This window comes from Podarcis pityusensis (assembly GCF_964106645.2).
Source record: "Podarcis pityusensis genome assembly, chromosome: 5".
NCBI classification, from domain to species: domain Eukaryota; kingdom Metazoa; phylum Chordata; class Lepidosauria; order Squamata; family Lacertidae; genus Podarcis; species Podarcis pityusensis.
The window spans coordinates 81,218,160-81,238,382 of record NC_138032.1 but is presented as its reverse complement, the minus strand read 5'-3'; the positions used below and the strand labels follow the sequence as shown (position 1 = coordinate 81,238,382).

At 45.5% G+C, this 20,223-nt stretch overlaps 3 protein-coding genes and 1 long non-coding RNA gene across 5 annotated transcripts in view; 1 reads left to right on the top strand and 3 right to left on the bottom strand.

Annotated features, from left to right (window-relative positions):
• Window positions 1-9,729, bottom strand: part of LOC308477548 (uncharacterized protein) — a gene marked incomplete at its 3' end in the record, with an annotated part of 39,727 nt that extends 29,998 nt beyond the window's left edge. For both annotated transcript variants that reach the window (XM_081006274.1, XM_081006276.1), the window contains exon 1: window positions 9,534-9,729. The remainder of the gene's footprint in view (window positions 1-9,533) is intronic.
• On the bottom strand, window positions 2,302-5,280 carry LOC308477558 (homeobox protein ANF-1-like). The gene is made up of 3 exons (XM_081006295.1): window positions 4,187-5,280; window positions 3,242-3,405; window positions 2,302-2,478 (listed from the first exon to the last, which is right to left on the bottom strand). Exons 1-3 carry the CDS (start codon window positions 4,206-4,208, stop codon window positions 2,434-2,436), a joined length of 231 nt encoding a protein of 76 aa, XP_080862421.1. The 5' UTR covers window positions 4,209-5,280; the 3' UTR covers window positions 2,302-2,433.
• A 2,330-nt stretch (window positions 9,730-12,059) lies between the features above and the next one.
• Window positions 12,060-14,860, top strand: LOC308477488. The gene is made up of 2 exons (XR_013986584.1): window positions 12,060-12,798; window positions 12,987-14,860. It is a non-coding gene; the product is annotated as an uncharacterized lncRNA (long non-coding RNA).
• LOC308477487 (transmembrane protein 254-like) lies at window positions 12,646-20,061 on the bottom strand. The gene is made up of 4 exons (XM_081006121.1): window positions 19,840-20,061; window positions 18,109-18,212; window positions 16,229-16,288; window positions 12,646-15,081 (listed from the first exon to the last, which is right to left on the bottom strand). The coding sequence occupies exons 1-4, from the start codon at window positions 20,044-20,046 to the stop codon at window positions 14,964-14,966; spliced, it is 489 nt and encodes a 162-aa protein (XP_080862247.1). The 5' UTR covers window positions 20,047-20,061; the 3' UTR covers window positions 12,646-14,963.
• Between the last annotated feature and the right edge of the window lie 162 nt (window positions 20,062-20,223).

The window sequence follows — 20,223 nt, the reverse complement described above, 5'->3', positions numbered from 1 at the left end:
ACACTTCCCAGCTTCCCCAAAAGTTTGTTCCAAATAAGGGCCTGGGCCACGCCTCCTGGGCCAGTTGGAGAAGGCCCTGGAAGGGAGCAGGCCCGGCATTCCTCACCCAGCCGATGGTCCGAGGCCTCCCTGCAGCAGGAGTCTCCTTATAGCTGGGAGAGAGGGCCTGGGCCACGCCCCCTGGGCCAGTTGGAGAAGGCCCTGGAAGGGAGCAGGCCCTGCAGTCCTCACCCAGCCGATGGTCCGAGGCCTCACCGCAGCAGGAGTCTCTTTATAGCTGGGAAGACAATGTCGAGAGGGAAGCCCTTAAGAGTTATCTCGCAGCCGGTCCCCAGGCGCCACCACAGGGCACGGCGGCGGCATCTTCCCTCAGGCATGTATATATTTGGCGGAGTATCTGTGTGTTGGCCTGAGGCAGGAAGGGTTCAAATCCCTGCGCGCGCGCACACACACACACACACACACACAACCACACAGCACAATCCCTACACACACACACACACACCCTACTACCAGCCCCGAAGCTCACTCGGGTGCCTTTGCGTCAGTCGCCGCCTCTCTGGCTGGTCTCCCTCACGGGGGTGTCGGGGGCTGAGAGGGAAGAAGGAGGTGGGCCGCCTCAAGGTCCCAGGGGAAAAAAGGTGGGGTCCTAGGAGCCAACTCTTGGGCCCATGTCTCTTGCCCCCCCCCCGCCCAATGTTCTATTCAAGTGGGCGCCCCTGGGTGGGATATAAATAGAGAAATAAGCTCGTGGAATTGAAACCCGGTTTCAGAACCATTTGGCTGGAAAGCAAATCCTGAACCGCATAAGCAAAATTGGTCCCTTGTCTGGTTGTCAGTAGCTCAGCAAGGATTAGCTTGGTTTAAGATTAGGGACAAGAGGAAATACTGAATGATGAAGTGATAATTGTGTAGCATTATAAACAGATTGGAATCATGTAAGGCATTGCCAATACTCTCCAATAGCCTCCTCATTTAACCTTTTGAATTCCATGATTTAACCCAATGTCTGAGTCGCATCATCAAGCTACTGAGCATTTTGGTTTGGGTGAACTCTTCCTTCGTGGAAGTTGCACGTAAAAGCAGAGAGGGGATCCGGCAGAACCAACCCCTTTCTGTATTCAGGCAACATTTCAAAAAGGGAGTGCATTATGTAGCATGGCAGGCAGGCAGGGCTCAGAAAAATCCATCCCCATAGAATCACATTCACAAAAACACACATATATATCTATATCCATATATGCTTTATTGTTTTCTGCAAAGAGTACAAAAATGCATTGTGCTTACAACACAATGCATCAAACATTTAACAACAAAACAAATAAATAGCAAACCAAGAAACCAATAGTAATAATAAATAATAATAATAATAACAATAATGAACAGTTTATACTTATACCCAAATTAAAATAACCGCCAACCCCAACTAAACATTTAACCCATATCAACCCAACAAAAACAAAAGCAAAATTGGAACATTTTGAAACATTTCCCCAATTGTTCCAACCCCAGATTTTGACTGTGGCCCTTATTTGAACAAGTGGCCAATTGTTCAGCTTTTATTTCTGATTTCTATATACAAGTGCTTTTAGCTTGCTTGGGCAAAGGGAAGAGAATGCTTCAGTAAAAGGAAATCCAGATGATGATCCCAGACAAAGGCATTAAAATATCAAACTTTATTGAAAAACTTTAAAATACACAGAATTTAAAAGTTGGGGGGGGGGATTTATATGGATGGGCAACCCTTGAAAGCGTCGGGAGAAGGGAAGATATTGCTTTGCTGCCGATCTTGCTGCCAATCTTCAGCCAACATTTGCACAGGATTTGCAGCTGGATAATTCCCCATTGTATGACTGTTCCCCGTTGCAGACCAGGGAGTTTTACTGCTTGATGGAGTGCAGAAGTTACCATTCGATGGTGGAGGCTGCCTCATCATCTCTGCACCATAATATGGAACTGGGCAGTTCCTTTCCTGGGACGTCTCAGAAAGCCCAGTTCCACAAACAGCAGCTGGCTGGTAATGAACCGGGTTCAATTCCTGGGAGTTCTGCTGCTGCGCGGCATAGACGGGCTCTCCTGGTTGCGTGGTGCTGAGAGGCGGCTGCCAGAAACCTGCTCCTCCATAGCTTTTGGGATAATGGAAGCTGCATGGCTGGTATTATTGTTGCATCAGACTTCTTGCGCTGCTTCTCGGAGTGCTTGGAGTTCTCCTTCTGTCACAGCGGCTATAAGGAGTTGTAGCTCAGTTCCTGATCATTGTTTTGGACCTAGTCATCTTTGTTCTCGCTCTTCAGTTCTGAAACCAGGTCTGAACAAACGCTTTCGGGATAATGGAAGCTGCATGGCTGCTTTTTGGGCTGATCCCCAGGCTGTGTAATGGACTTCTTCTTCTGTCACAGCGGCTATAAGGAGCTGTAGGTCAGTTCCTGATCATTATTTTGGAACCTTTGTTCTCGCTCTTCTGTTCTGAAACCAGGTCTGAACAAAAGAAAGGAGAGAACAAAATGCCCATTATTTCCAAATGGATAGGTCATAATTTCACTTTCTAGCTCAGAGGACCGCCAAATATTTGTGCCTCATGTGGTGTAATTTTTTCAGTGTGGGAGAACTAGGGACTTGCGGGACATTGGCTAGAAAACCAATGTTACTTAAGTGTGGTACGAACTGAATGCTGCACATTTGATCTCTCAATGCAAGGTGCTGAATGCTGCAATCCTAATAGGAGTATCCTATGCACACTCCCTTGGGAGTTCAGTCAGGTGGATCAGGCTATAAAGGCGGCCCAGAAAACCAGATGGTTTTAGCCTCAAATTAGAGTTGAAACCAGGTCTGTTAAGAGTTTTTACTGTTCAAACCCAGAACCTTTGAAATTTGAAAGTATGTGCCACCAATCATTTTACTGGGAAGGAAAAGGAAGCCTTAATCAGGAACCAGGATTTCTGAACAAGTATGGGCACAATTTCTTCCTACAGTTGAAAAGGAGGGGACACAACGCACCCACCCCTTACAAAAAAGCCTTTACATCCACGGTACAGCAGCCCCCCCCCCCATAAAACCCCACAAAAACCCAGGAAAAGGGAAGCTGCCTCTTGAATAAGGCACCTTTCACGTTAAGCTCGGAGGCACCAGGGAGAGCTAAGACATTTGAATGACAATGAAAGAATTATTCTGAGCGATTTAAATTTATCCAGTATTTGCGGTTTAAGGAAGTCCCAGGAACCCCCACTATCCCTCTTCTTACGTGCGCACGATCTTCTTCGATTCCGATGCTCCTCGCCAGCGCCTCCCTAGTCTCGTATCCGGGGTACTGGTCCTCTTCAAACGACTTTTTTAGAAGCTCGACGTGAGATGGGCTAAAAACAGTCCTTTTTCGCCTTTCTCCTCCGACTTTGGGGTAGCTTCCTCCTGGGAAAAGACAAAGAGGCAAATCTGAAGGAAGCGCTCGGCTTCAACCGAAGGGACGCTTGCAGATCTTTCTCCCGACATGGAAAGCTCAAAGCTCGGGGCTGCATCGCCTGCACTTGCCCGGGAGCAAGTCCCCCAGAATCGGGCGCTGCCTGAGGTTACACTGCATAAAACGACCCCCGGTAGAGAACGCTTCAGTGACAATTTTCTTCCTAAATTTGAAAAGGAGGGGACACAACGCACCCATCCCTTACAAAAAGCCTTTACATCCACGGTACAACACGCCGTCCCCCGAAATAAAACCCCACAAAAACCCAGGAAAGAGGAATTTGGCTCTTGACTAAGGAACCTTTCACGTTAAGCTTGGAGGCACCTGGATGAGCAAAGGCATTCAAATGACAACGAAAGAATTATTCTGAATGTTTTAAATTTATCCAGTATTTGCGATTTAAGGAAGTCCTAGGAACCCCCGCTTTCCCCCTTCTTACGTGCACACAATCTTCCTCGACTCTGATGCTCCTCGCCAGCGCCTCCCTGGTCTGGTATCCAGGGTACACGTTTTTTTCAACCCCCTTCTTTAAAAGCTCGATTTGGGCTGGGGTAAAAACTTTCCTTTTTCTCCTATCTCCTCCTTTGGGGTAGCTTCCTCCTGGGAAAAAACAAAGAGGCAAATCTGAAGGAAGCGCTTGGTTAGCTTAAACTGAAGCGACGCTTGCAGATCTTCCTCCCGACATGGAAAGCTCAGGGCTTAATAATCATTTTTTTTAAAAGTTTCTCTTACCTTCGTTGTTGGTTGCCATCATGAAAAAACTCTTTCTCGCTCTCTCCTGAATTGGTTTTGCCTTAAAAATGGACACTAAGATCCCTCAGGTTCACTCCCTCAGGTTCACTCTGCTATTCTGCTGGGGGTTTGGTCTGGGCATTTATCTCTGGTGGGCGATCCCATCCTTACTTCTCAACCAATACGAGGTTCCCCGGTTGCGGAATGCCCTCCCAGTGAGCAGCCCCGTCTTCATCATTTTTGCGTTTCACCCTTACTTCTCAACCAATAGAAAGAGTTACATTCTCTTTCAAAAAATCGGTTGCTTTGCCAAACTGGGTCTAACCCCTCCCTCTGTCGACACCCCCTTGGCAATTGACTCTTCAACTGAATGGAAGAGAATTGAGAGGTGAGGGGAGAGAGAGAGAGATTTCGGGCGCCTGCTGCGCATTTTCTTTGTCAAGGCACACCCGCATTGTACAAAAAACACACTTGCGAGGTCCAACCAAAGAACACCCCCCCACACACACACTTTGTGTCTTAAACGGGTACTCTCTTTTTTAAAAGGTTTTTGTTGTTCTAAAAAGAAGCAAGTGTAAATTATTTCATATCGACAAAGAAGCTTGGAACAACTTAATTCCAATACCCCTCATTCCAGCCTCTGCCCTCTAAATAAATTAGTACATTGCCTTGGATGGTACATTGTGCATTGTACATGTACATTGCTTGGATATTAACTGCCAGCAATCGCATCAAATGCGAATAATACCGTATATAGCGGCGGCAACCGAAGAAAGAAATCTATGTAAGCAAGCTATATTTTATTAACATATGATTAAATTTGCATTCATTTTTCGCTGGTTTTGAAGACTTAGGAAACAGCTTACGTTCCTTTAAAAACGGTGCATTGGATATGCAAGGGCACCCGCCATCTTAGAAAAGGAATTCCTTGCACTAAGAATGTCTTTTCCAAGCTGGTACCTGCAAGTTAGGATTCGTATGTTAATCTTTTAAAAACCTAAATAAATAAATAAAATGACAGTGCCGTTGTAGTTGGTTTAAATTGCTTTAATTTAATCTGGATGGTCAGCCCATTTAAAGATGTTCCCCGGTTGCGGAATGCTCTCTCTAATGAGCTGCCCCGTCTTCATCATTGTTGTGTTTCCTTAGGAATTTGAAAATATTCCAGTTTACTCTTTTTTTTTTTTAATGATATTTATTGGAATTTTTTTTTTAATTACAAAAGAGAACAAAGTAGAAGAAAAAAGAAAGAGCAATGAAAAAACAAACCACATCAAACAATACAAATTCAAAAAAAAAAATACACCACAAACATTTAAAAACAAATCCATTATTCTCAAATCCTCAACTGTCATTACCTTCTTTCTTTGACCTCCTCCTCCTCCCTTTTTTTGTATCCTAGTTGTTAATTGTCGCAGCAAATCCTTTCCATATTTCATAATATTCTGTCATTACATTACCTTAAACTATTTTAATCTTATCTTACTATAAAAAACCTTGAAACTTAAAACTTAAATCTTATTTTTACCAACTTCTCATAACCATAATATTCTTACATAATTCTTTAAACATTTTTACTAAAGTCAAGTAATTTCATTCCAACATTTTTCCAACATTCATCAATTTTATAAAACAATCCTAGTAGTAAGAAAAGAAATAAAAACAATCCAATCTTCATCCCACGTCCCTTCCTCCTGGTCCCGGGTTTTGTCAGTCCTTATTATCCCATCGATCTAGTGCATTAACCTGGTAACCTTGTATCCGAGGCCATTAAGTCTCTTCCATGTCCCTTCCGCAGCTCTTCTTCATATTTATAACTGTATTTTCCCTTGTCTCCTGCTCATTTCACTCGTGGGAACTCCAGCTTAACAATGTTTTTGACCCTTCTCGACAGATCAGCCCCTTTTCCATAATCCACACTAAACTCCATGTGGTATTTAAGAACATGTTTCAAAATCCCTCCAAAATTAGGAGCCCCCACAACCCCAAACATCTCACGGCCCATTGCCAGACTTGAAAAGTCCAAACATCCCTGCATAGGGGGGTCTATCCAGCCCCCCATTTCCAAACCAGTCCAAACTTTATCTTTCCAAATCTGGCTTTTTCCAAGTTCATTTGTCAAATCCAAAAGCTCATGTTCCTGTTGGGCCACAGCTCCCGCCATCTCTGGTGCCCAAGATTCAGCAACATCCTCTTCCTTCATCTGTTCTGTCAGGGCACACGCCTGATTTAATTCCTGGGTGGGCTCCATATATTTTCCCACTGCCTGTTCAAAATTTCCCACTGCCTGTTTAAAATTTCTGATCGAATCAGTCATCAAATCCGTCTTCTCATGTAACTGTTCCAGTAGGGCATTTGTTTTATAAAAAGCACACAACAGAGCTTCTGAATACATTGTCCTGCAAGGTCAGAAGTCTATTCCCACGATTGTAATCTGTAACAGCTGCAAGCTCCCCGGAGTTGGTTACAGTTTCACAGTCTCCCTCTAGGGGAAAAACTTCTATTTGTTCTTTCTTTTAAAGACAAGTCTAGCAACAAAGTTTCCTTTTTCATATATTTTGTCAATATTTATTCCTTTAAAAAGCGAAGGGGAACAATGGAATCAATGTTTCTCTTCTTATAGCTATCTGTCAAAAACGTTGTCTCTGGTCAATGAGCTTCAAAAAAGTCAGTCCTAACATCCCGCTCCAGGATCAGGACGGTGGAAAGTTACTTTACTTTACCTTCACTTCTGCAGGTTTAAACAGTCCGAAAAAATCCCCCCTCTTCTCCTGCTTCCGAAGGGGGTTCAACAATTTTAAATGATGAAAGTTAATCTTTTACAGGCGATTTTCTGAGCTCTAGTTTGCCATGTCTTTGCTTTAATCTATCTACAAAGAAACGGAAGGCTGACTTCCTGTTTAGACCTTCCCGTTTCAGTGCCAAATTGAGGCAAACTTTAAAAAAAAAAAAAAAATTATTAAGGATTTTCTTGTTTTACAGAAGTGTAGTTTGAGGCAAACTTTTAAGTCCAATTTTCCTTTCCGCTCACAAGTCCTTATTTAAAGTCCAATTGTCCAAGTTTAGGTACTCACGGGTGATTATTTTAGAAGCCAAATTGTCCCAGGAAAAAGGCAGCGCTCTCCAGCAACGGCTGTGCGGCTTCGCTCCACGGAAGAAGCAGTTGACTCTCAGCACCGCGCCACTTCCCCCTCTTCGCTCCGGAGCCCGTTAATGGGTTCTTTTGCGGGTTGGGGGGGTGCTAAGGGCGCCCGCCGAGTCCCATGGTCACAGGCTTCATCCGCCTGTGATTTTTACAAGGGTCCCCGCTTCACCGTAGCGGAAAAGACCCATTTCGCGTGGAGCTAGTCCCTCCAGATCAGAGGGAGTCCACCATTGCTGATGGCGCCACCCCGGAAGTCCCCGTTTACTCAGGCATTTGGTGGCTGCTGAATAATGATCCTGACAACCCTGAGATCAGCGGGCAGAAGAATGGTTTAAAAAACAAACCAACAAACCTCCTATAATTACTTTTACGATTCTTCCAAACTGAAATTGCTTTTAGGTGTTTAAAATTGTTATTTTTTTAATGTTAGAAATGTTTTAGAATGTTTTTGCTTTGTTTTTGTTTTTAAAGTGTGTACTGTTTCTGCTTGCCGATGTGGGCTCCGAAGGGCAGCGTATAAATTCAGTAAATAAAAACCATAAGAACATAGCAACATTGAATAGGTTTTATTTGTAGGAGGACGAAAAAAAGAAAAACAAGCAAGCAAAGTTGAGGTATCAAATACATAGCTGCGTTTCAACCTATTACTAGTTCGTTTATACATTATGTCCCATTCTTCCTAATATTAACAGCACCAATGCTGTGGTACCTCTAGTTCACAGGCAACCCTCCTATAAAGCTTCATTGAACGCAGTAGAGCACAAACCTTGGGGGGGGGGGATTAAGAGCAAGAAAATGAAATAGTGTCTTTAAAGCTTTGGAGAACAACTTAACACACATATGGTAGAAAAATCAATTAAACCTTATATCCCCATCTCAAACTTCGGTTTTTTTAAAAATGGAAAAGTGTATTTCAGTATTTAAAAAATACTGCCAATAAAGCTCTCTCTCCCTGATCGACACCCACTTCATCTCATTTCCGTTTCAAATATTAAAATTATTATATTACTCAAATGTCCAGTTTGACTGTGGGCAATGTGTTATGCCTGCAGATATCAGAAAAAGTGGAGCTGTGTCGACATTTGCTTCAAAAGCTCAATGTATATTTTGAAAGAGCAATCTTTAAATAACCATCTAAGCTCTTTAAATACCCATAATGCTTCCATTCATTAAGTTTACCTAAAAATTCTTTTCACCATAAGTTATTTTACCAGAAATCATATTTCAGTGTGGGTGCTCTTTGGAACGATCTGTAATTAATTAATGTGTGTGAGTGTGTTAATCTGCAGGTTGTTAGACAGTAACTTTGTGGTTTCTGAAGCCCATTGTGTATAGGTTGTTTTTCGGAAAGTGTAGCCTTGTTGAAGAAAAGTATAGTGGTAATTTGATTAAACAAAAGAGTGCTGGAACAGAGACATAGCAGACACAGCATTCTTTGAAGGGCTTTATAGTCTAGCTGCAGTTTTCAAACAAATGCCACTAACAGTCAGCATTTGGACAGCAGACTAAGCAGGCATTCCGGTCACCTAAATACGGTGAGAAGTATTATATTTCTATTTAAATTAGAATATTTTTTATTTTTTATTTACTTCCAGGGTGGCGCCATCGGCAATGGCGGACTCCCTCTGATCTGGAGGGACTAGCTCCGCGCGAAACGGGTCTTTTCCGCTACGGCGAAGCGGGGACCCTTTCAAAAATCACAGGCGGATGAAGCCTGTGACCATGGGACTCGGTGGGCACCCTTAGCGCCCCCCCAACCCGCAAAGGAACCCACTAACGGGCTCCGAAGCGAAGAGGGAGAAGTGGCGCGGTGCTGAGAGTCAACTGCTTTTTTCGTGGAGCGAAGCCGCATAGCCGTTGCCGGAGAGCGCTGCCTTTTTCCTGGGACAATTTGGCTTCTAAAATAATCACCCGTGAGTACTTAAATTTCGGGCAATTGGACTTTAAATAAGGACTTGCGAGCAGAAAGGAATTGGACTTAAAAATCTACTTCAATTTGGCACTGAAACAGGAAGGTCTAAACAGGAAGAAAATAGAATATTTTTTTTAAAGTTGCCTTTGCCCATTTGTTTATTTATTTCATTAAATGTATACCCCACTTGATAGTAAACCACTTTGCAGTTTTTTGTTTTACAAACAGATAAAATAATAAAATGGGGGGGGGGAATCAACCATACTTCAAAACACACAAATTTATATTACCTTAAATTAGCACAGAGCCATTGAATGATATCAGTGTCCTCGTTTTTGACAGTTAGTCTTCCTCCAATGAGTTCTGGGAGGCACCTACTAGGCTATCACTCTAGAAACCCTTTCTCTCACCTAAGGGAATCTAACAGGAGCTGGTAGATGGTTTACTCCGAGGCATGTGCAGAGTGCTCACCCCTCAGCATTTGGCAACCGCCCAGGAATGCTAGTGCTCAGGGCTTTCCTTATGGAGGAGGGAGAGAAACACCAGCCGAATTCCCAGGGGCAGGTTCAGAAAAGGAGGCAAAGATGAAAAGGGGGCACAGGCTTCAGGGTGAAATCCTCCCTGGGTTGCATTTGCCTGAGCTGACGTCCCAGCCACCTTGGCCAGACTTACTCCTGGAGGAGGGTCATTTGGTCCCCTGAGACGAGTCCCAAAACTGCCCCCCCCCCCAGGGAAGAAGGGGAGAATGGAGATTGTTGGGGGATCAAGATCAAATGGCGAAGAAAGGCGGGAAGAGACCGGTGGCGCCTCCTCTTTGCCCCGAAGCTGCTGTAGAGGCAGATTTGGAGTGGGGAAGAAGTGGAAGCGGAGGAAGATCCAGCTCCCAAGCAGAGGCATATTTAGAAGGATGGGGGATGAAGGAATGAAAGGAGCAGCATGGAAGGCGAGAGGGGGCAGCCTTCCTCAGAGGCCAGACATGCTAATGCGCTTATCTCGCCTCCTGGGTGTGTCCCCCCTGCGGGGTGGGGTGGGGGGTTCATTGTGTTAAGAGGGAGCGAAGAGGAGACCGAGGGAAGGGGGGGGGGAGAAGCGGGGAGACCAGGGAGGAGGAGGAGGAGGGCGGCCAAGGCGACGCCGCAGGGGAAGCCGTGGCCAAAGGGCGCCAAGGCAGGACAGGCGGGGGCGCAATGCGCGGGGGCGTTTTGGGCGGGAAACGGCGCGCGGTGCCAACCTGGATTCTACGCGGCGAGGCGAGGGGGAGTGGGGGAGGGGCGGCCGTTGGGACCAGAAAGAGGAGCGGGAAGGACACCCCCGCCCCCCCCCGTTGCCCCAGCAGGACGTTCGTTATAGCGCTGGTGCTGAGGGAACGTAATAAGGGAAGACAGTGTCGAGAGGGAAGCCCTTGAGGGTTATCTCGCAGCCGATCCCCAGGCGCCACCAAAGGGCGCGGCTATCTTCCCTCAGGCATATACAGTGGTACCTCTAGTTCACAGGCAACCCTCCCATAAAGCTTCTTTGAAGGCAGTAGAGCACAAACCTTGCGGGGGGGGGCGGGAATTAAGAGCAAGAAAATGAAATAAAGTGTTCAAAATATCCCCCCACAAAGTTTTTAATAGATGTATGTGCCTTAGCCTGCAACATCGGTATTTATAAGTTATTTATAATGGGCATCCTTTCTGGAGGGAGAACATGGAACTCCTCAGCAGCTCCTGGGATGCCAGTTTCTTTTCCTAGGGCCTTCCACGTGATAACGCCAGGCCGTTGGAGGGAGGAGACTGAAAAGTCCCTACGGGCACTTGGCCTCTACAATTTTTGGCTTAATGTGTATCCATGTCTACTTGGAAATTTTGTGCCAATTAGAACAGGTAAAGCAGGAAGTTCTCCTGTCACCTGCCTCCTCAACTGGCGTGACAAGCAGTTCCCGGGGGTGAGGCACGGTGAAAGATAGAGGAGCACGTGGATGGGAACAGTTGCCAATGCCTTGTCTTCTACAGTACTGAGAAATGACAAGATCTCTTTCCTAGTGGGCAAAGTGAGGGGGGAAACCTCCACAGGCGAGTCCCTTCAGCCCATTATCACGGGGAAGGCCCTGGGGGAAGAAACTGGCATGCCAGGAGCTGATGAGGAGTTCAGTGACCAGCCTAATCAGATTTCGTGCAAATAATGGGGAAATGCGGAAACATGTCCTTTGCCTCAGCTAACAAAATGGCTTGCGCTGTTCCTGCTATCTACCCAAGTATCATCCTGCATATAACATTAAACCTTTTAATATGCATATTGCAAAATGTATGAAATGAATTCCTGCAGGCAGCTGAAAAAGGTGGCGACAACTTTCCTGTGCTGGTGCTGAGAGACTATGACATTCTGTTCCCAGAAGTTTATCTATCTTGACCTCTTCCCTCCCACTTTTTCACAGGAAAGTCAAGCCACATTTTTTCAGAGGATTTTCAAATATTTCTTTAGACTGGTTTCGAAACATCTTTACTGCTATTTTTAATGCCTAGTGTGTTGTATTGTTAACCTTTTCTTTTCTTTTTTACGCTTAATGTTGGCTTGAGGAGAGATTGTCCTTTACAGGGCTACTGTGAAACTCCATATATAAACTGACTGGGCATTCCGATGTGGACAATATATTCTCAGGCCAGTTGCAAGCAAAGACAGATTCCTGTATATTCTCCAGCAAGGGCAATGCACAGTTTTGTCACATCACCCTTTGCCAACCCTCTGGGGGCAACATGCCAGTGGTAGGTATGGACAAATGTGGATGCGACCACCCTACACTGTCACACATGCACTCACACAAACAGCTTCCCCCCCTTCCTAGTCAAAAATCAATGCAGTCTTAGGGGAAGGGAGAGATTTGCTTGAGAGATCAGGGCAGACCTGTCTATACCCACTCCATAGGGCAGGGATGAGAATGTCTAATTCCCAATTTGGCAAATGGGCAAGGATTACATTCTGCCTCAAGTCAGACACTACAATGAGAGTAATCCAAAATGGTTGCGCCTGCTAGGGCAAGCCATTTGCTCTTAACATATCTGTAGTGTGAATGCAAGAACAACATGTTTGTGTATGTATAGACATGCACACTTGTACAAATTATCTGGCCGTGTTCCTGGGATGCCCAAGTGCATTTCCTCACCAACTCCTTAGCATTCCTGCTGCAAACAGAGGGAACTGAGGAAAGAACCCGATACGATGACACACAAAAGCAGGTATTGTTGAGTCAACCCCTTCATCCTATTAAGGCCTGGTTATTGTTCAAAATTTCCTAGAAGGTGGTTGGGAAAACCCAGGCTGCATTAGGAATCCTCAGGGGGCCCTATACTTTGTGTTTTGGCACCTCTGCTTTAAGGATGTGAAACCACCACCCCCTCCTTTGTAACAATTTCAGGGCATGCGTTATATTTTAGAGAGAATTATTAGCTTTATTCAAGGCCAGCAGTGAGACAGCTCTCAGAAATTATCAGCTCAAAATGCAGCATTATGCCAATTAAGCACCCTGTCTTAGGACACATTTTTATCACAAGATGCAACAGTCAAACAGCTCACCATGTTTCCCTTCGAGTATTAACAGTATAAAGAACAGCAAAAGCTACCTTTAATCATCCAGACAATACCCAGGTAAAACGTAATGTGTTAAAGAGGTGATTCTCAATACAACAAGCATGACGGAATATGCAGGGTGTTCAAGCACAAAGGCAAAATGCTGAGCTAAAACTATGAGCAGCAGTGTTCTTAAGAGCTGCCTAAAAATAAATCCAAATGAGACACAGAGTTTGAAAGACATTATAGGGCATTTCAGCAGAAATCATCAAGAGAATTAAAAGTCCAAACCAAAGGCAAGAACTATGGTCTAATGTGGCAGAGAGTCCCAACCTTTATATATTTGCACAGGCACAGAATCAGCAGACCTGTCTCCTGCACCAACATAATAATGGCATGCACTACAGTAAAAATGCACTGCACGAATACAAAATGCTAAAAAGTTGGTGGGGTGGAGGGGTTTATTCAAGCTCCATGCTGGTGCCCTTTGCTTCTCACCCTCGTTCTGCCCCTGAGCTCTAGAGAGGGTAAAATCTTGTAAACCAGTTCACCCTGCCAAGCAACGCCGTGCCAGGGAAAAACTGCACCAGTAATTTTCCTTTCTCGGATCTGGGTGGTGGCACTGCATAACATGTAGGTACTAAACATGTACATACTAAACAGATACTAAACACATTGGCCAACACATCTATGAATTAGACACCCACTCATCTGACAGGCACTGTTAATTACTTCCTCCAAATCCAACTAATGTGCTGTTTCTAAACCTTCCCCACAGACAGCTCTGTCTATCACGACACAGCTTGGATGAGGAACGCCTAATGAAAGCTCTATCAAAGCTTTCTCTCAGATTGAAACTAGTAGATCTGCTTTGACGTATTTCTTGGGGGGGCATCTCCCCTAAAGAATTTAAGGCATGTAATATAAAACTACCTTTTAACAGCACGTTGGATCTCTGAGAAATAAAACTGCCCCAGTGGGGTTTCTTGGTCTTGACTGCAGTTCTTATGTGGTCACAGCTTTCTCTCTCACAGCCTTTTGCACTTCAAGAAAAGCTTGCGCCATGCCCAAGAGTTTAGTGCCACGGTTATTAACTAAAGTGCTTTGCAATGCATGCAGGTTGTTAAGAGAGCACCAAGAAAACATAAGAGCAAAACCTGCTGGTAGACCATTATAAATCAGAGGGGTGGTGGCAGAGTTTGTAGAGAAAGATTGCAAGATGTTCGGGATGCAATGCTGACCACATCTACTTGCAGATAAACCCCTTTAAACTCTGGGTGGGAAGCTGGGTGAGAAATAGAAGAGGTTTATTTCTCAAGAAAGGGGAAGAAAAGTTAACCAAGCCACCTGCTAAAACTGGATGACCAACAAGGATAATCTGCACTGTTGCATATTATTTTTTAATAGTAATTATTATTATTATTATTATTATTATTATTAAGCACAGCTAAAAGTACTAATGGAGTAGCATTAGCCCTCTTGGTCTATGGTGCAAATGACAGAGAAGGAAAATGCCACCTTGCCTCCCAGTCACAGCTACACTCTGGACACAGTGTGGCTGCATGTAGAGATCAGTGCTCACAGACCTGATTAATCTGCAATCCTTACCTGTAAAAAGGGTGGCGGGGGAGGGGAGAAAGAGGCTCATAAATGAAGGGGACTATCCATACAATCACTTAAAGAGGACAATCCAGCCATGGATGCAGGCAAAACCAGGGGAGCAACAGACAGGTGCAAGTTGGGCCCAAAGGAAGATGCCTCACCACACTTCTATACAGCTCAGTTTATGAATAAGGCTACTGTTAGACCTGAGAAGTAGAGACTATAGGTTGCTCTCTGCTTGCTCTGTTTGTCACCCCTATTTTAAATTGGTCCTATGCAGATATCTTGTGAGTGTTGGCATTTTGGTCCTGACCATTAAGAACTGGTTTTATTTCCTTGATCTAAAAAGAAAGGCTCCATCCCCCATTGTCACAAGCTCGTTTCCTCGCTTTGCCCACAGCTGCAAAACCTGCAGAGGAGACACCTGAAAGAAATTTCTCTTTCCAAGTGAAAGAGAAGATTGCCACACTTCTGAACGCACAAAAAATATTTAGCAATACACCTATCCCTCTCGCTGAAAAATATACCCCAAAGCTAGAATGTGTTGGAACCTTCTCTTCTGGCTGAATCCTTCACCAGCTTTTCTTCCGGGGGTTGTAGGTCAACAAAAAGTAGAGAGATCCCATTCCAAAGAAAAATGTTTGAACCAACCACAACCGCTGAGTTGAAGGGTCTGTGATGCCTTTCATCCTGCAGTGAAGAGACAGACAGATAAAGCCTGACATTTCTGCATGTATTACTTAAAATCTAAGTTAAGTAGATAGATGTCTATTTTGCCCTCAGCTGCTTGGAGGATGGGCAGAAACTGAAGTTGGGCTGTTATCCACACCCCTGCTCCCTCACCAGAAGCCTTCAGGGAACTTTCCAGGGTGGCATGTGATACACCAATGAAGGAAATATATCAGCAATGCAGTCACTAGTTCCAGATAACCTCCAAACAGGGTTTTGAATCCAAGTGCATATATCTGGGATTTAGAACCATCATATTGTTACTCCTCTGCTGGCACTCACACAGACCAGCCTACTTACACAGTCACTCGCTCCTTCTTGTGCTTCTTTTATGTTCTTTTATTTTGCTTACTTCATTTATACATCCCAAAGCAATTAACAATACGAAATCATCAACAATAAAGGCATATATAAACACAATGCAGATAAGGGCCAGGATAAAATTCTGATTAAAAGGCTTCTTAAAAGAGGAAGGTCTTTAAGAGGTGCCTAAAAGACAATAGACAGAGTTCTCAGGGGTAGGTGCCACCAAAGTTTAAGGTCCAGTTCCCGCATTATACGGAGCAGATCTCCTGATGAGATGGTATCTGCAAGAGGCCCTCTCCTGCAGAATGCAACGATCAGTTGTTTATATAAGGTGCTAGACAGCCTTTTAGGTATCCTGGTCCTCAGATGTATAAGGCTTTGTAAACTAGTTCCAGCGCCTTTATTATTATTTTTTAAGAAACCTGACAAAAGGATCAGGGTAAGTTCACCTGCCACAGCTGGGTTGGGTTCCAATGCACAGCACACCTCATTGGTTCAATGCTGGAAAGCACTGGTTGCTTTTTAAAAGGCAAATTCAACAACAGCTCCGAAGTCGGTCCTTGGCAGAATTTACTTTAGACCCAGTTCATGCAGATAGGATGTGAAGATTATTAACACCTGTGTGTCACTTCCATACCACTTTAGGCAGTAAGAGGGCGTGCTCATGCACAACACCCCATATCCGTACCCAGAAAACCAGCTCACAAGCCCAGACGCAGCTTTGCCGCGCTATCTGCTGTTTAGGAGAGGGCAGAGGGAGGTGGAGGTAGAAGAGACCCAAAATAAAATAAAAATAGCTTACTTGCATAGCTTGAGGGCATATAATGCTTCCCCGATGTGGATTAACCAGGTAATTAAATATCTGAAAGGAAGGAAAATAACACCATTTGTAACTGGCGTAAATTAAAGCAAGATAAGGGTTAGCCCAAAACATTTAGGTATTTCCAGGGGAAAACCAAACACATCCCCAATCACCAGCTAATTAACAGAGGACACAACCCTGTTTTTTCTCATGCAAGCTGTTGTGAAATGGACAGGGGTTCACAGAAGCAACGCAACGCAAATATGCTTTGTGCAATGCCTGTTCATTTCGGTAAGCATGGCTTGTGCAAGAGAAACACACAACAGGTGCAGGAATGGGGTTTTCAAAAAGCAGGCAATCATTCTGCCCTGCCCTTTACATTAATGTGCATATTTCTAATAACAAGTTATGCATAGCCTAAACCGGACCAGAAACACTACACAGTCCGAGTGGAGTAAGGCATGTATGGAGCTGCTCTTTAACCCATAGCTGCCAACCGTCCCTTATTTGGCGGGAAACTCCCTTATCCCAGCGCTGTGTCCTGCTGCTGTCCCTTATTGATGATGTCCCTTAAATTTCCCGGGTTTCATGCTCGCCCGGCTCGGGAGGGAAGCAGCGGCTCAGGGTCCTCCGCCTCGAGAGAGCGAGCGCACGAGCTGCCGTGTCTTCGGCTCTCCCTTTTCCCCCTCAGGGGCACATTGTGAGGAGACAGGTGGCGGGTGGCGGGCAGGCAGCCCCTCTTGCAAGACTTCTGCCGCGCTGCCAGGGGAAGCCGGAGGCGGCAGCGGCGGCTGAGGAGGCAGCCTGAGGGAGGAGGAAGAGGAGGGGATGGGGAGGGACACAGAAGGGCGGCACTTCAGCCGCCGCCGCCGCACCGCAACCGCCTCATGCCGGGCTCACGGGCGGCATGGGCGAGAGTCTCTCTCCCTCCCTCCCTCCCTCTCTCTCAGGCAGGGAAGGGCCGATGGAACTCCTCGCCCCAGGACGACAGCAGCCCCAACGTGCTGCTTAGCATACCCTCCAACCAGTGCAGTGATTTCCCCCTCTGCATCCCTTTCATAACTCTATTTTTATAAATCATTTGTCCATCCATAGTTCAAATTTTTACTACAAGTTTTCTGTCAATCTTACCAATGTATGTAACTCTTTACAATAGCTTTTCAAATAAATTATAAACTTTCCCCATTCTTTATTAAAGAGGTCCTCTTCCTGGTTTCTAATTCTGCCTGTAAGCTTTGCCATCTCGACGTCGTTCATCAGTTTTGTCTGCCACTCTTCTTTGGTGGGAGTTGTAGACCCTTAGCATCATCTAGTCCAACCCCCTGCAAAACACAGTCAGTTGCAGCCAAAGCAGCATGCGTCCATGAGTGCGGGATTTCTGTATAAGCTAAGCCAAAATCCCTTATTTTGGCTGCTGATCCCTTATTTTCGAGGCTGCTGGTCCCTTATTTTCAAATCTGTAAGTTGACAGCTATGCTTTAACCCAGGTGACAAAAGTGCTCAGGGGAGATAATTATGGGCTGGAAAACTACCAGAGGAAGAGGAACAAAGGCTAGACAGCCTGTCCCGATCCACCCTTCACACGTGTGTCGGACTGGTTTTTACAATTAAAAAGGAAGGAAGAAAAAAGAATGAGGCCCTGGGTCCATTGTTAGAAACTCTACAATTCTATGACTCTATAATCTATGACTCTATAATCTCAAATACATTGCTTGACTGTAGCTTCCTCTTACATTTCACTTGTCCCTCCCAATATGCAAGGAGAAACACATACATATGGCTGCATATTATATTACTCACCCTCCCACCCACCCCCAAAATCCCCACTGTTGTGTGAGCAGAAGGAATGTGAACAGGTAGAAGATGAGAATTCAGCTTACCCGATATTGAGAAGAGTTTTATGGTTTTCCACCAAATATTTAGTGACGGTGCCTAATGGTCCCAGAAGGTCATAGGGGATTGTTGAGGGTGAAAAGACTGCCCACTGAGGTGTGAGGAGGGGGAGGGGAGAAAGAGAGATACATTTAAGTAAGCATACAGGAGGTATTGTTTTATTTACTTCAGCTATACCACTTAATATTCCAAATTCCTAAGCGGCATAGAGTGGTACCTCTGGTTACGTACTTAATTTGTTCCGGAGGTCCGTTCTTAACCTGAAGCACCACTTTAGCTAATGGGGCCTCCTGCTACTGCTGCTGCACCACTGGAGCACAATTTCTGTTCTCATCCTGAAACAAAGTTCTTAACCCGAGGTAATATTTCTGGGTTAGCGGAGTCTGTAACCTGAGACGTATTTAACCTGAAGCATATGTAACCCGAGGTACCACTGTATATACATGTCAACATAACCCATCATCCTGCAACATCAGAATTCACAACTTTTGTGTTTATCCCCCAGTATCCATACATAATATATGAAATTCGGGGACATCAATACAATGTGGCACAATCCAGAAATTAGCAGCCATTTGACCAGCGGTAGGCAACCTAAGGCCCGTGGGCCAGATCCAGCCCAATCGCCTTCTCAATCTGACCCACAGACGGTCCAGGAATCAGTGTGTTTTTACATGAGTAGAATGTGTGCTTTTATTTAAAATGCATCTCTGGGTTATTTGTGGGAATAATTTGTTCATTCCCCCCCCAAAAAAAAATAGTCCAGTCCACCACATGGTCTGAGGGGTGGTGGACCGGCCCATGGCTGAAAAAGGTTCTGACCCTTGCATTTTACAATGCAGGGTGTGGAGGACCCTGAAACACTGGACTTAGGCAAGAAAGCCCACAGCTGATGAGATCTCGGACTAGATCCCCCTAAAAAAAAAAAAATCACAATTATATAATGTACTTCCAGAATAAACCTCACCAGTACAGTGTGTGCTATGCACTAAAGCTGGCTGTCTTCATGAAATGCACTAAAAGTGCACTACGGCGGAAAACATATTTATACTGGACTCCAATCAGGGATTCAGCTCCCAAAAACCCTTGAGTGGGGGGGAGAGACAGAAACAAGAAAAATGGCCTCTATTTCAGAGCAGCAGAAAATAACTCAAGATTCCGGGGTTTGTTTTGTTTTTTTCCAACCCATTCATTTCAGTGGAAGAGTTTAAACACCTGCTTGAGGCTTCTACCCTTTGCCCAGTTGCAGTGGAGTAATGCCCACTGAACTCAATGGGGCGCCCTTCTGAATACTGTAAATTCTCCCCATGAAATAAATGTGACTTTAAAAAAAAACCACGCTTGATTTGGGCGGGCTCATCCCTAACATCTTCAAAGCTAAGTACGGTACATAGGGATCCCCTCCAAGCCTTCCCATCTCTGGCTCCCACGGCAAGAGAGACATAGCTCAGCCCGTGGAGCACGAGGACTTTAACCTCCAGGTCGCGCGTTCGAGTCTCGTCGGGCGAAATGTTCCGGGTTGGACTATGGTCCTAGCTGTCAACGTTTCTCTTTCTTAAAGGGAAATTCCCTTATTCCGAATAGGATTCCTCGCAAGAAAAGGGAAAAGTTGGCAGCTATGACTATGATCCCCCCCCCCCGGGTGCCCTTTGGAGCCGTGGCGCCCCGCGCTTCCCCGCACCAGGTGCCCCGGGAGCCTCCAGGGAGGCTGCGCTCACCCCGTGGTAGCTCAGGCCGACGAAGATCGCCACCATTACGAACAGGTTAGAGCGTCGGAAGTAATCGGCGCGGTGCTCGGCCTGGGAGTCCATCGAGCCCGCCACCCTCCTCATCTCTTCGGCGATCGGGTCTGTTCCCGCCGCCTCTTTGTCAGCAGCCCCAAGCAAGCGCTCCGGAGGGGCGTGGCGACGGCGCCGTATTTGCATTTGGGGAGGAGGAGGGTTGGATTAGGAGGGGTACGCGGGACTCGCTGCCGCGGGCTCCGCGCTGCTGCCTGCTGCTTTCTTCCTCTCGGGCAACCGCGAGTGCGAGTCTTTGTGGCAAACTCCTGGCGGCAATTCGCACAATTGGAGCGTTGGAAGAGGTCCCCAAGGGTCATCAAG

Excerpts from the sequence above, each read along its gene's own strand:
- LOC308477487 (XM_081006121.1), bottom strand. The coding sequence starts at position 20,046 with ATGCAAATACGGCGCCGTCGCCACGCCCCTCCGGAGCGCTTGCTTGGG. Across the intron at positions 16,289-18,108 it reads AAAACTCTTCTCAATATCGG|ATATTTAATTACCTGGTTAA; the intron begins GTAAGCTGAATT and ends CCTTCCTTTCAG. Across the intron at positions 15,082-16,228 it reads TATGCCCTCAAGCTATGCAA|GATGAAAGGCATCACAGACC; the intron begins GTAAGCTATTTT and ends TCTTCACTGCAG.
- LOC308477558 (XM_081006295.1), bottom strand. The coding sequence starts at position 4,208 with ATGATGGCAACCAACAACGAAG. Across the intron at positions 3,406-4,186 it reads GATGGCAACCAACAACGAAG|GAGGAAGCTACCCCAAAGTC; the intron begins GTAAGAGAAACT and ends GTCTTTTCCCAG. Across the intron at positions 2,479-3,241 it reads TCGAAGAAGATCGTGCGCAC|ACCTGGTTTCAGAACAGAAG; the intron begins GTAAGAAGAGGG and ends TCTTTTGTTCAG.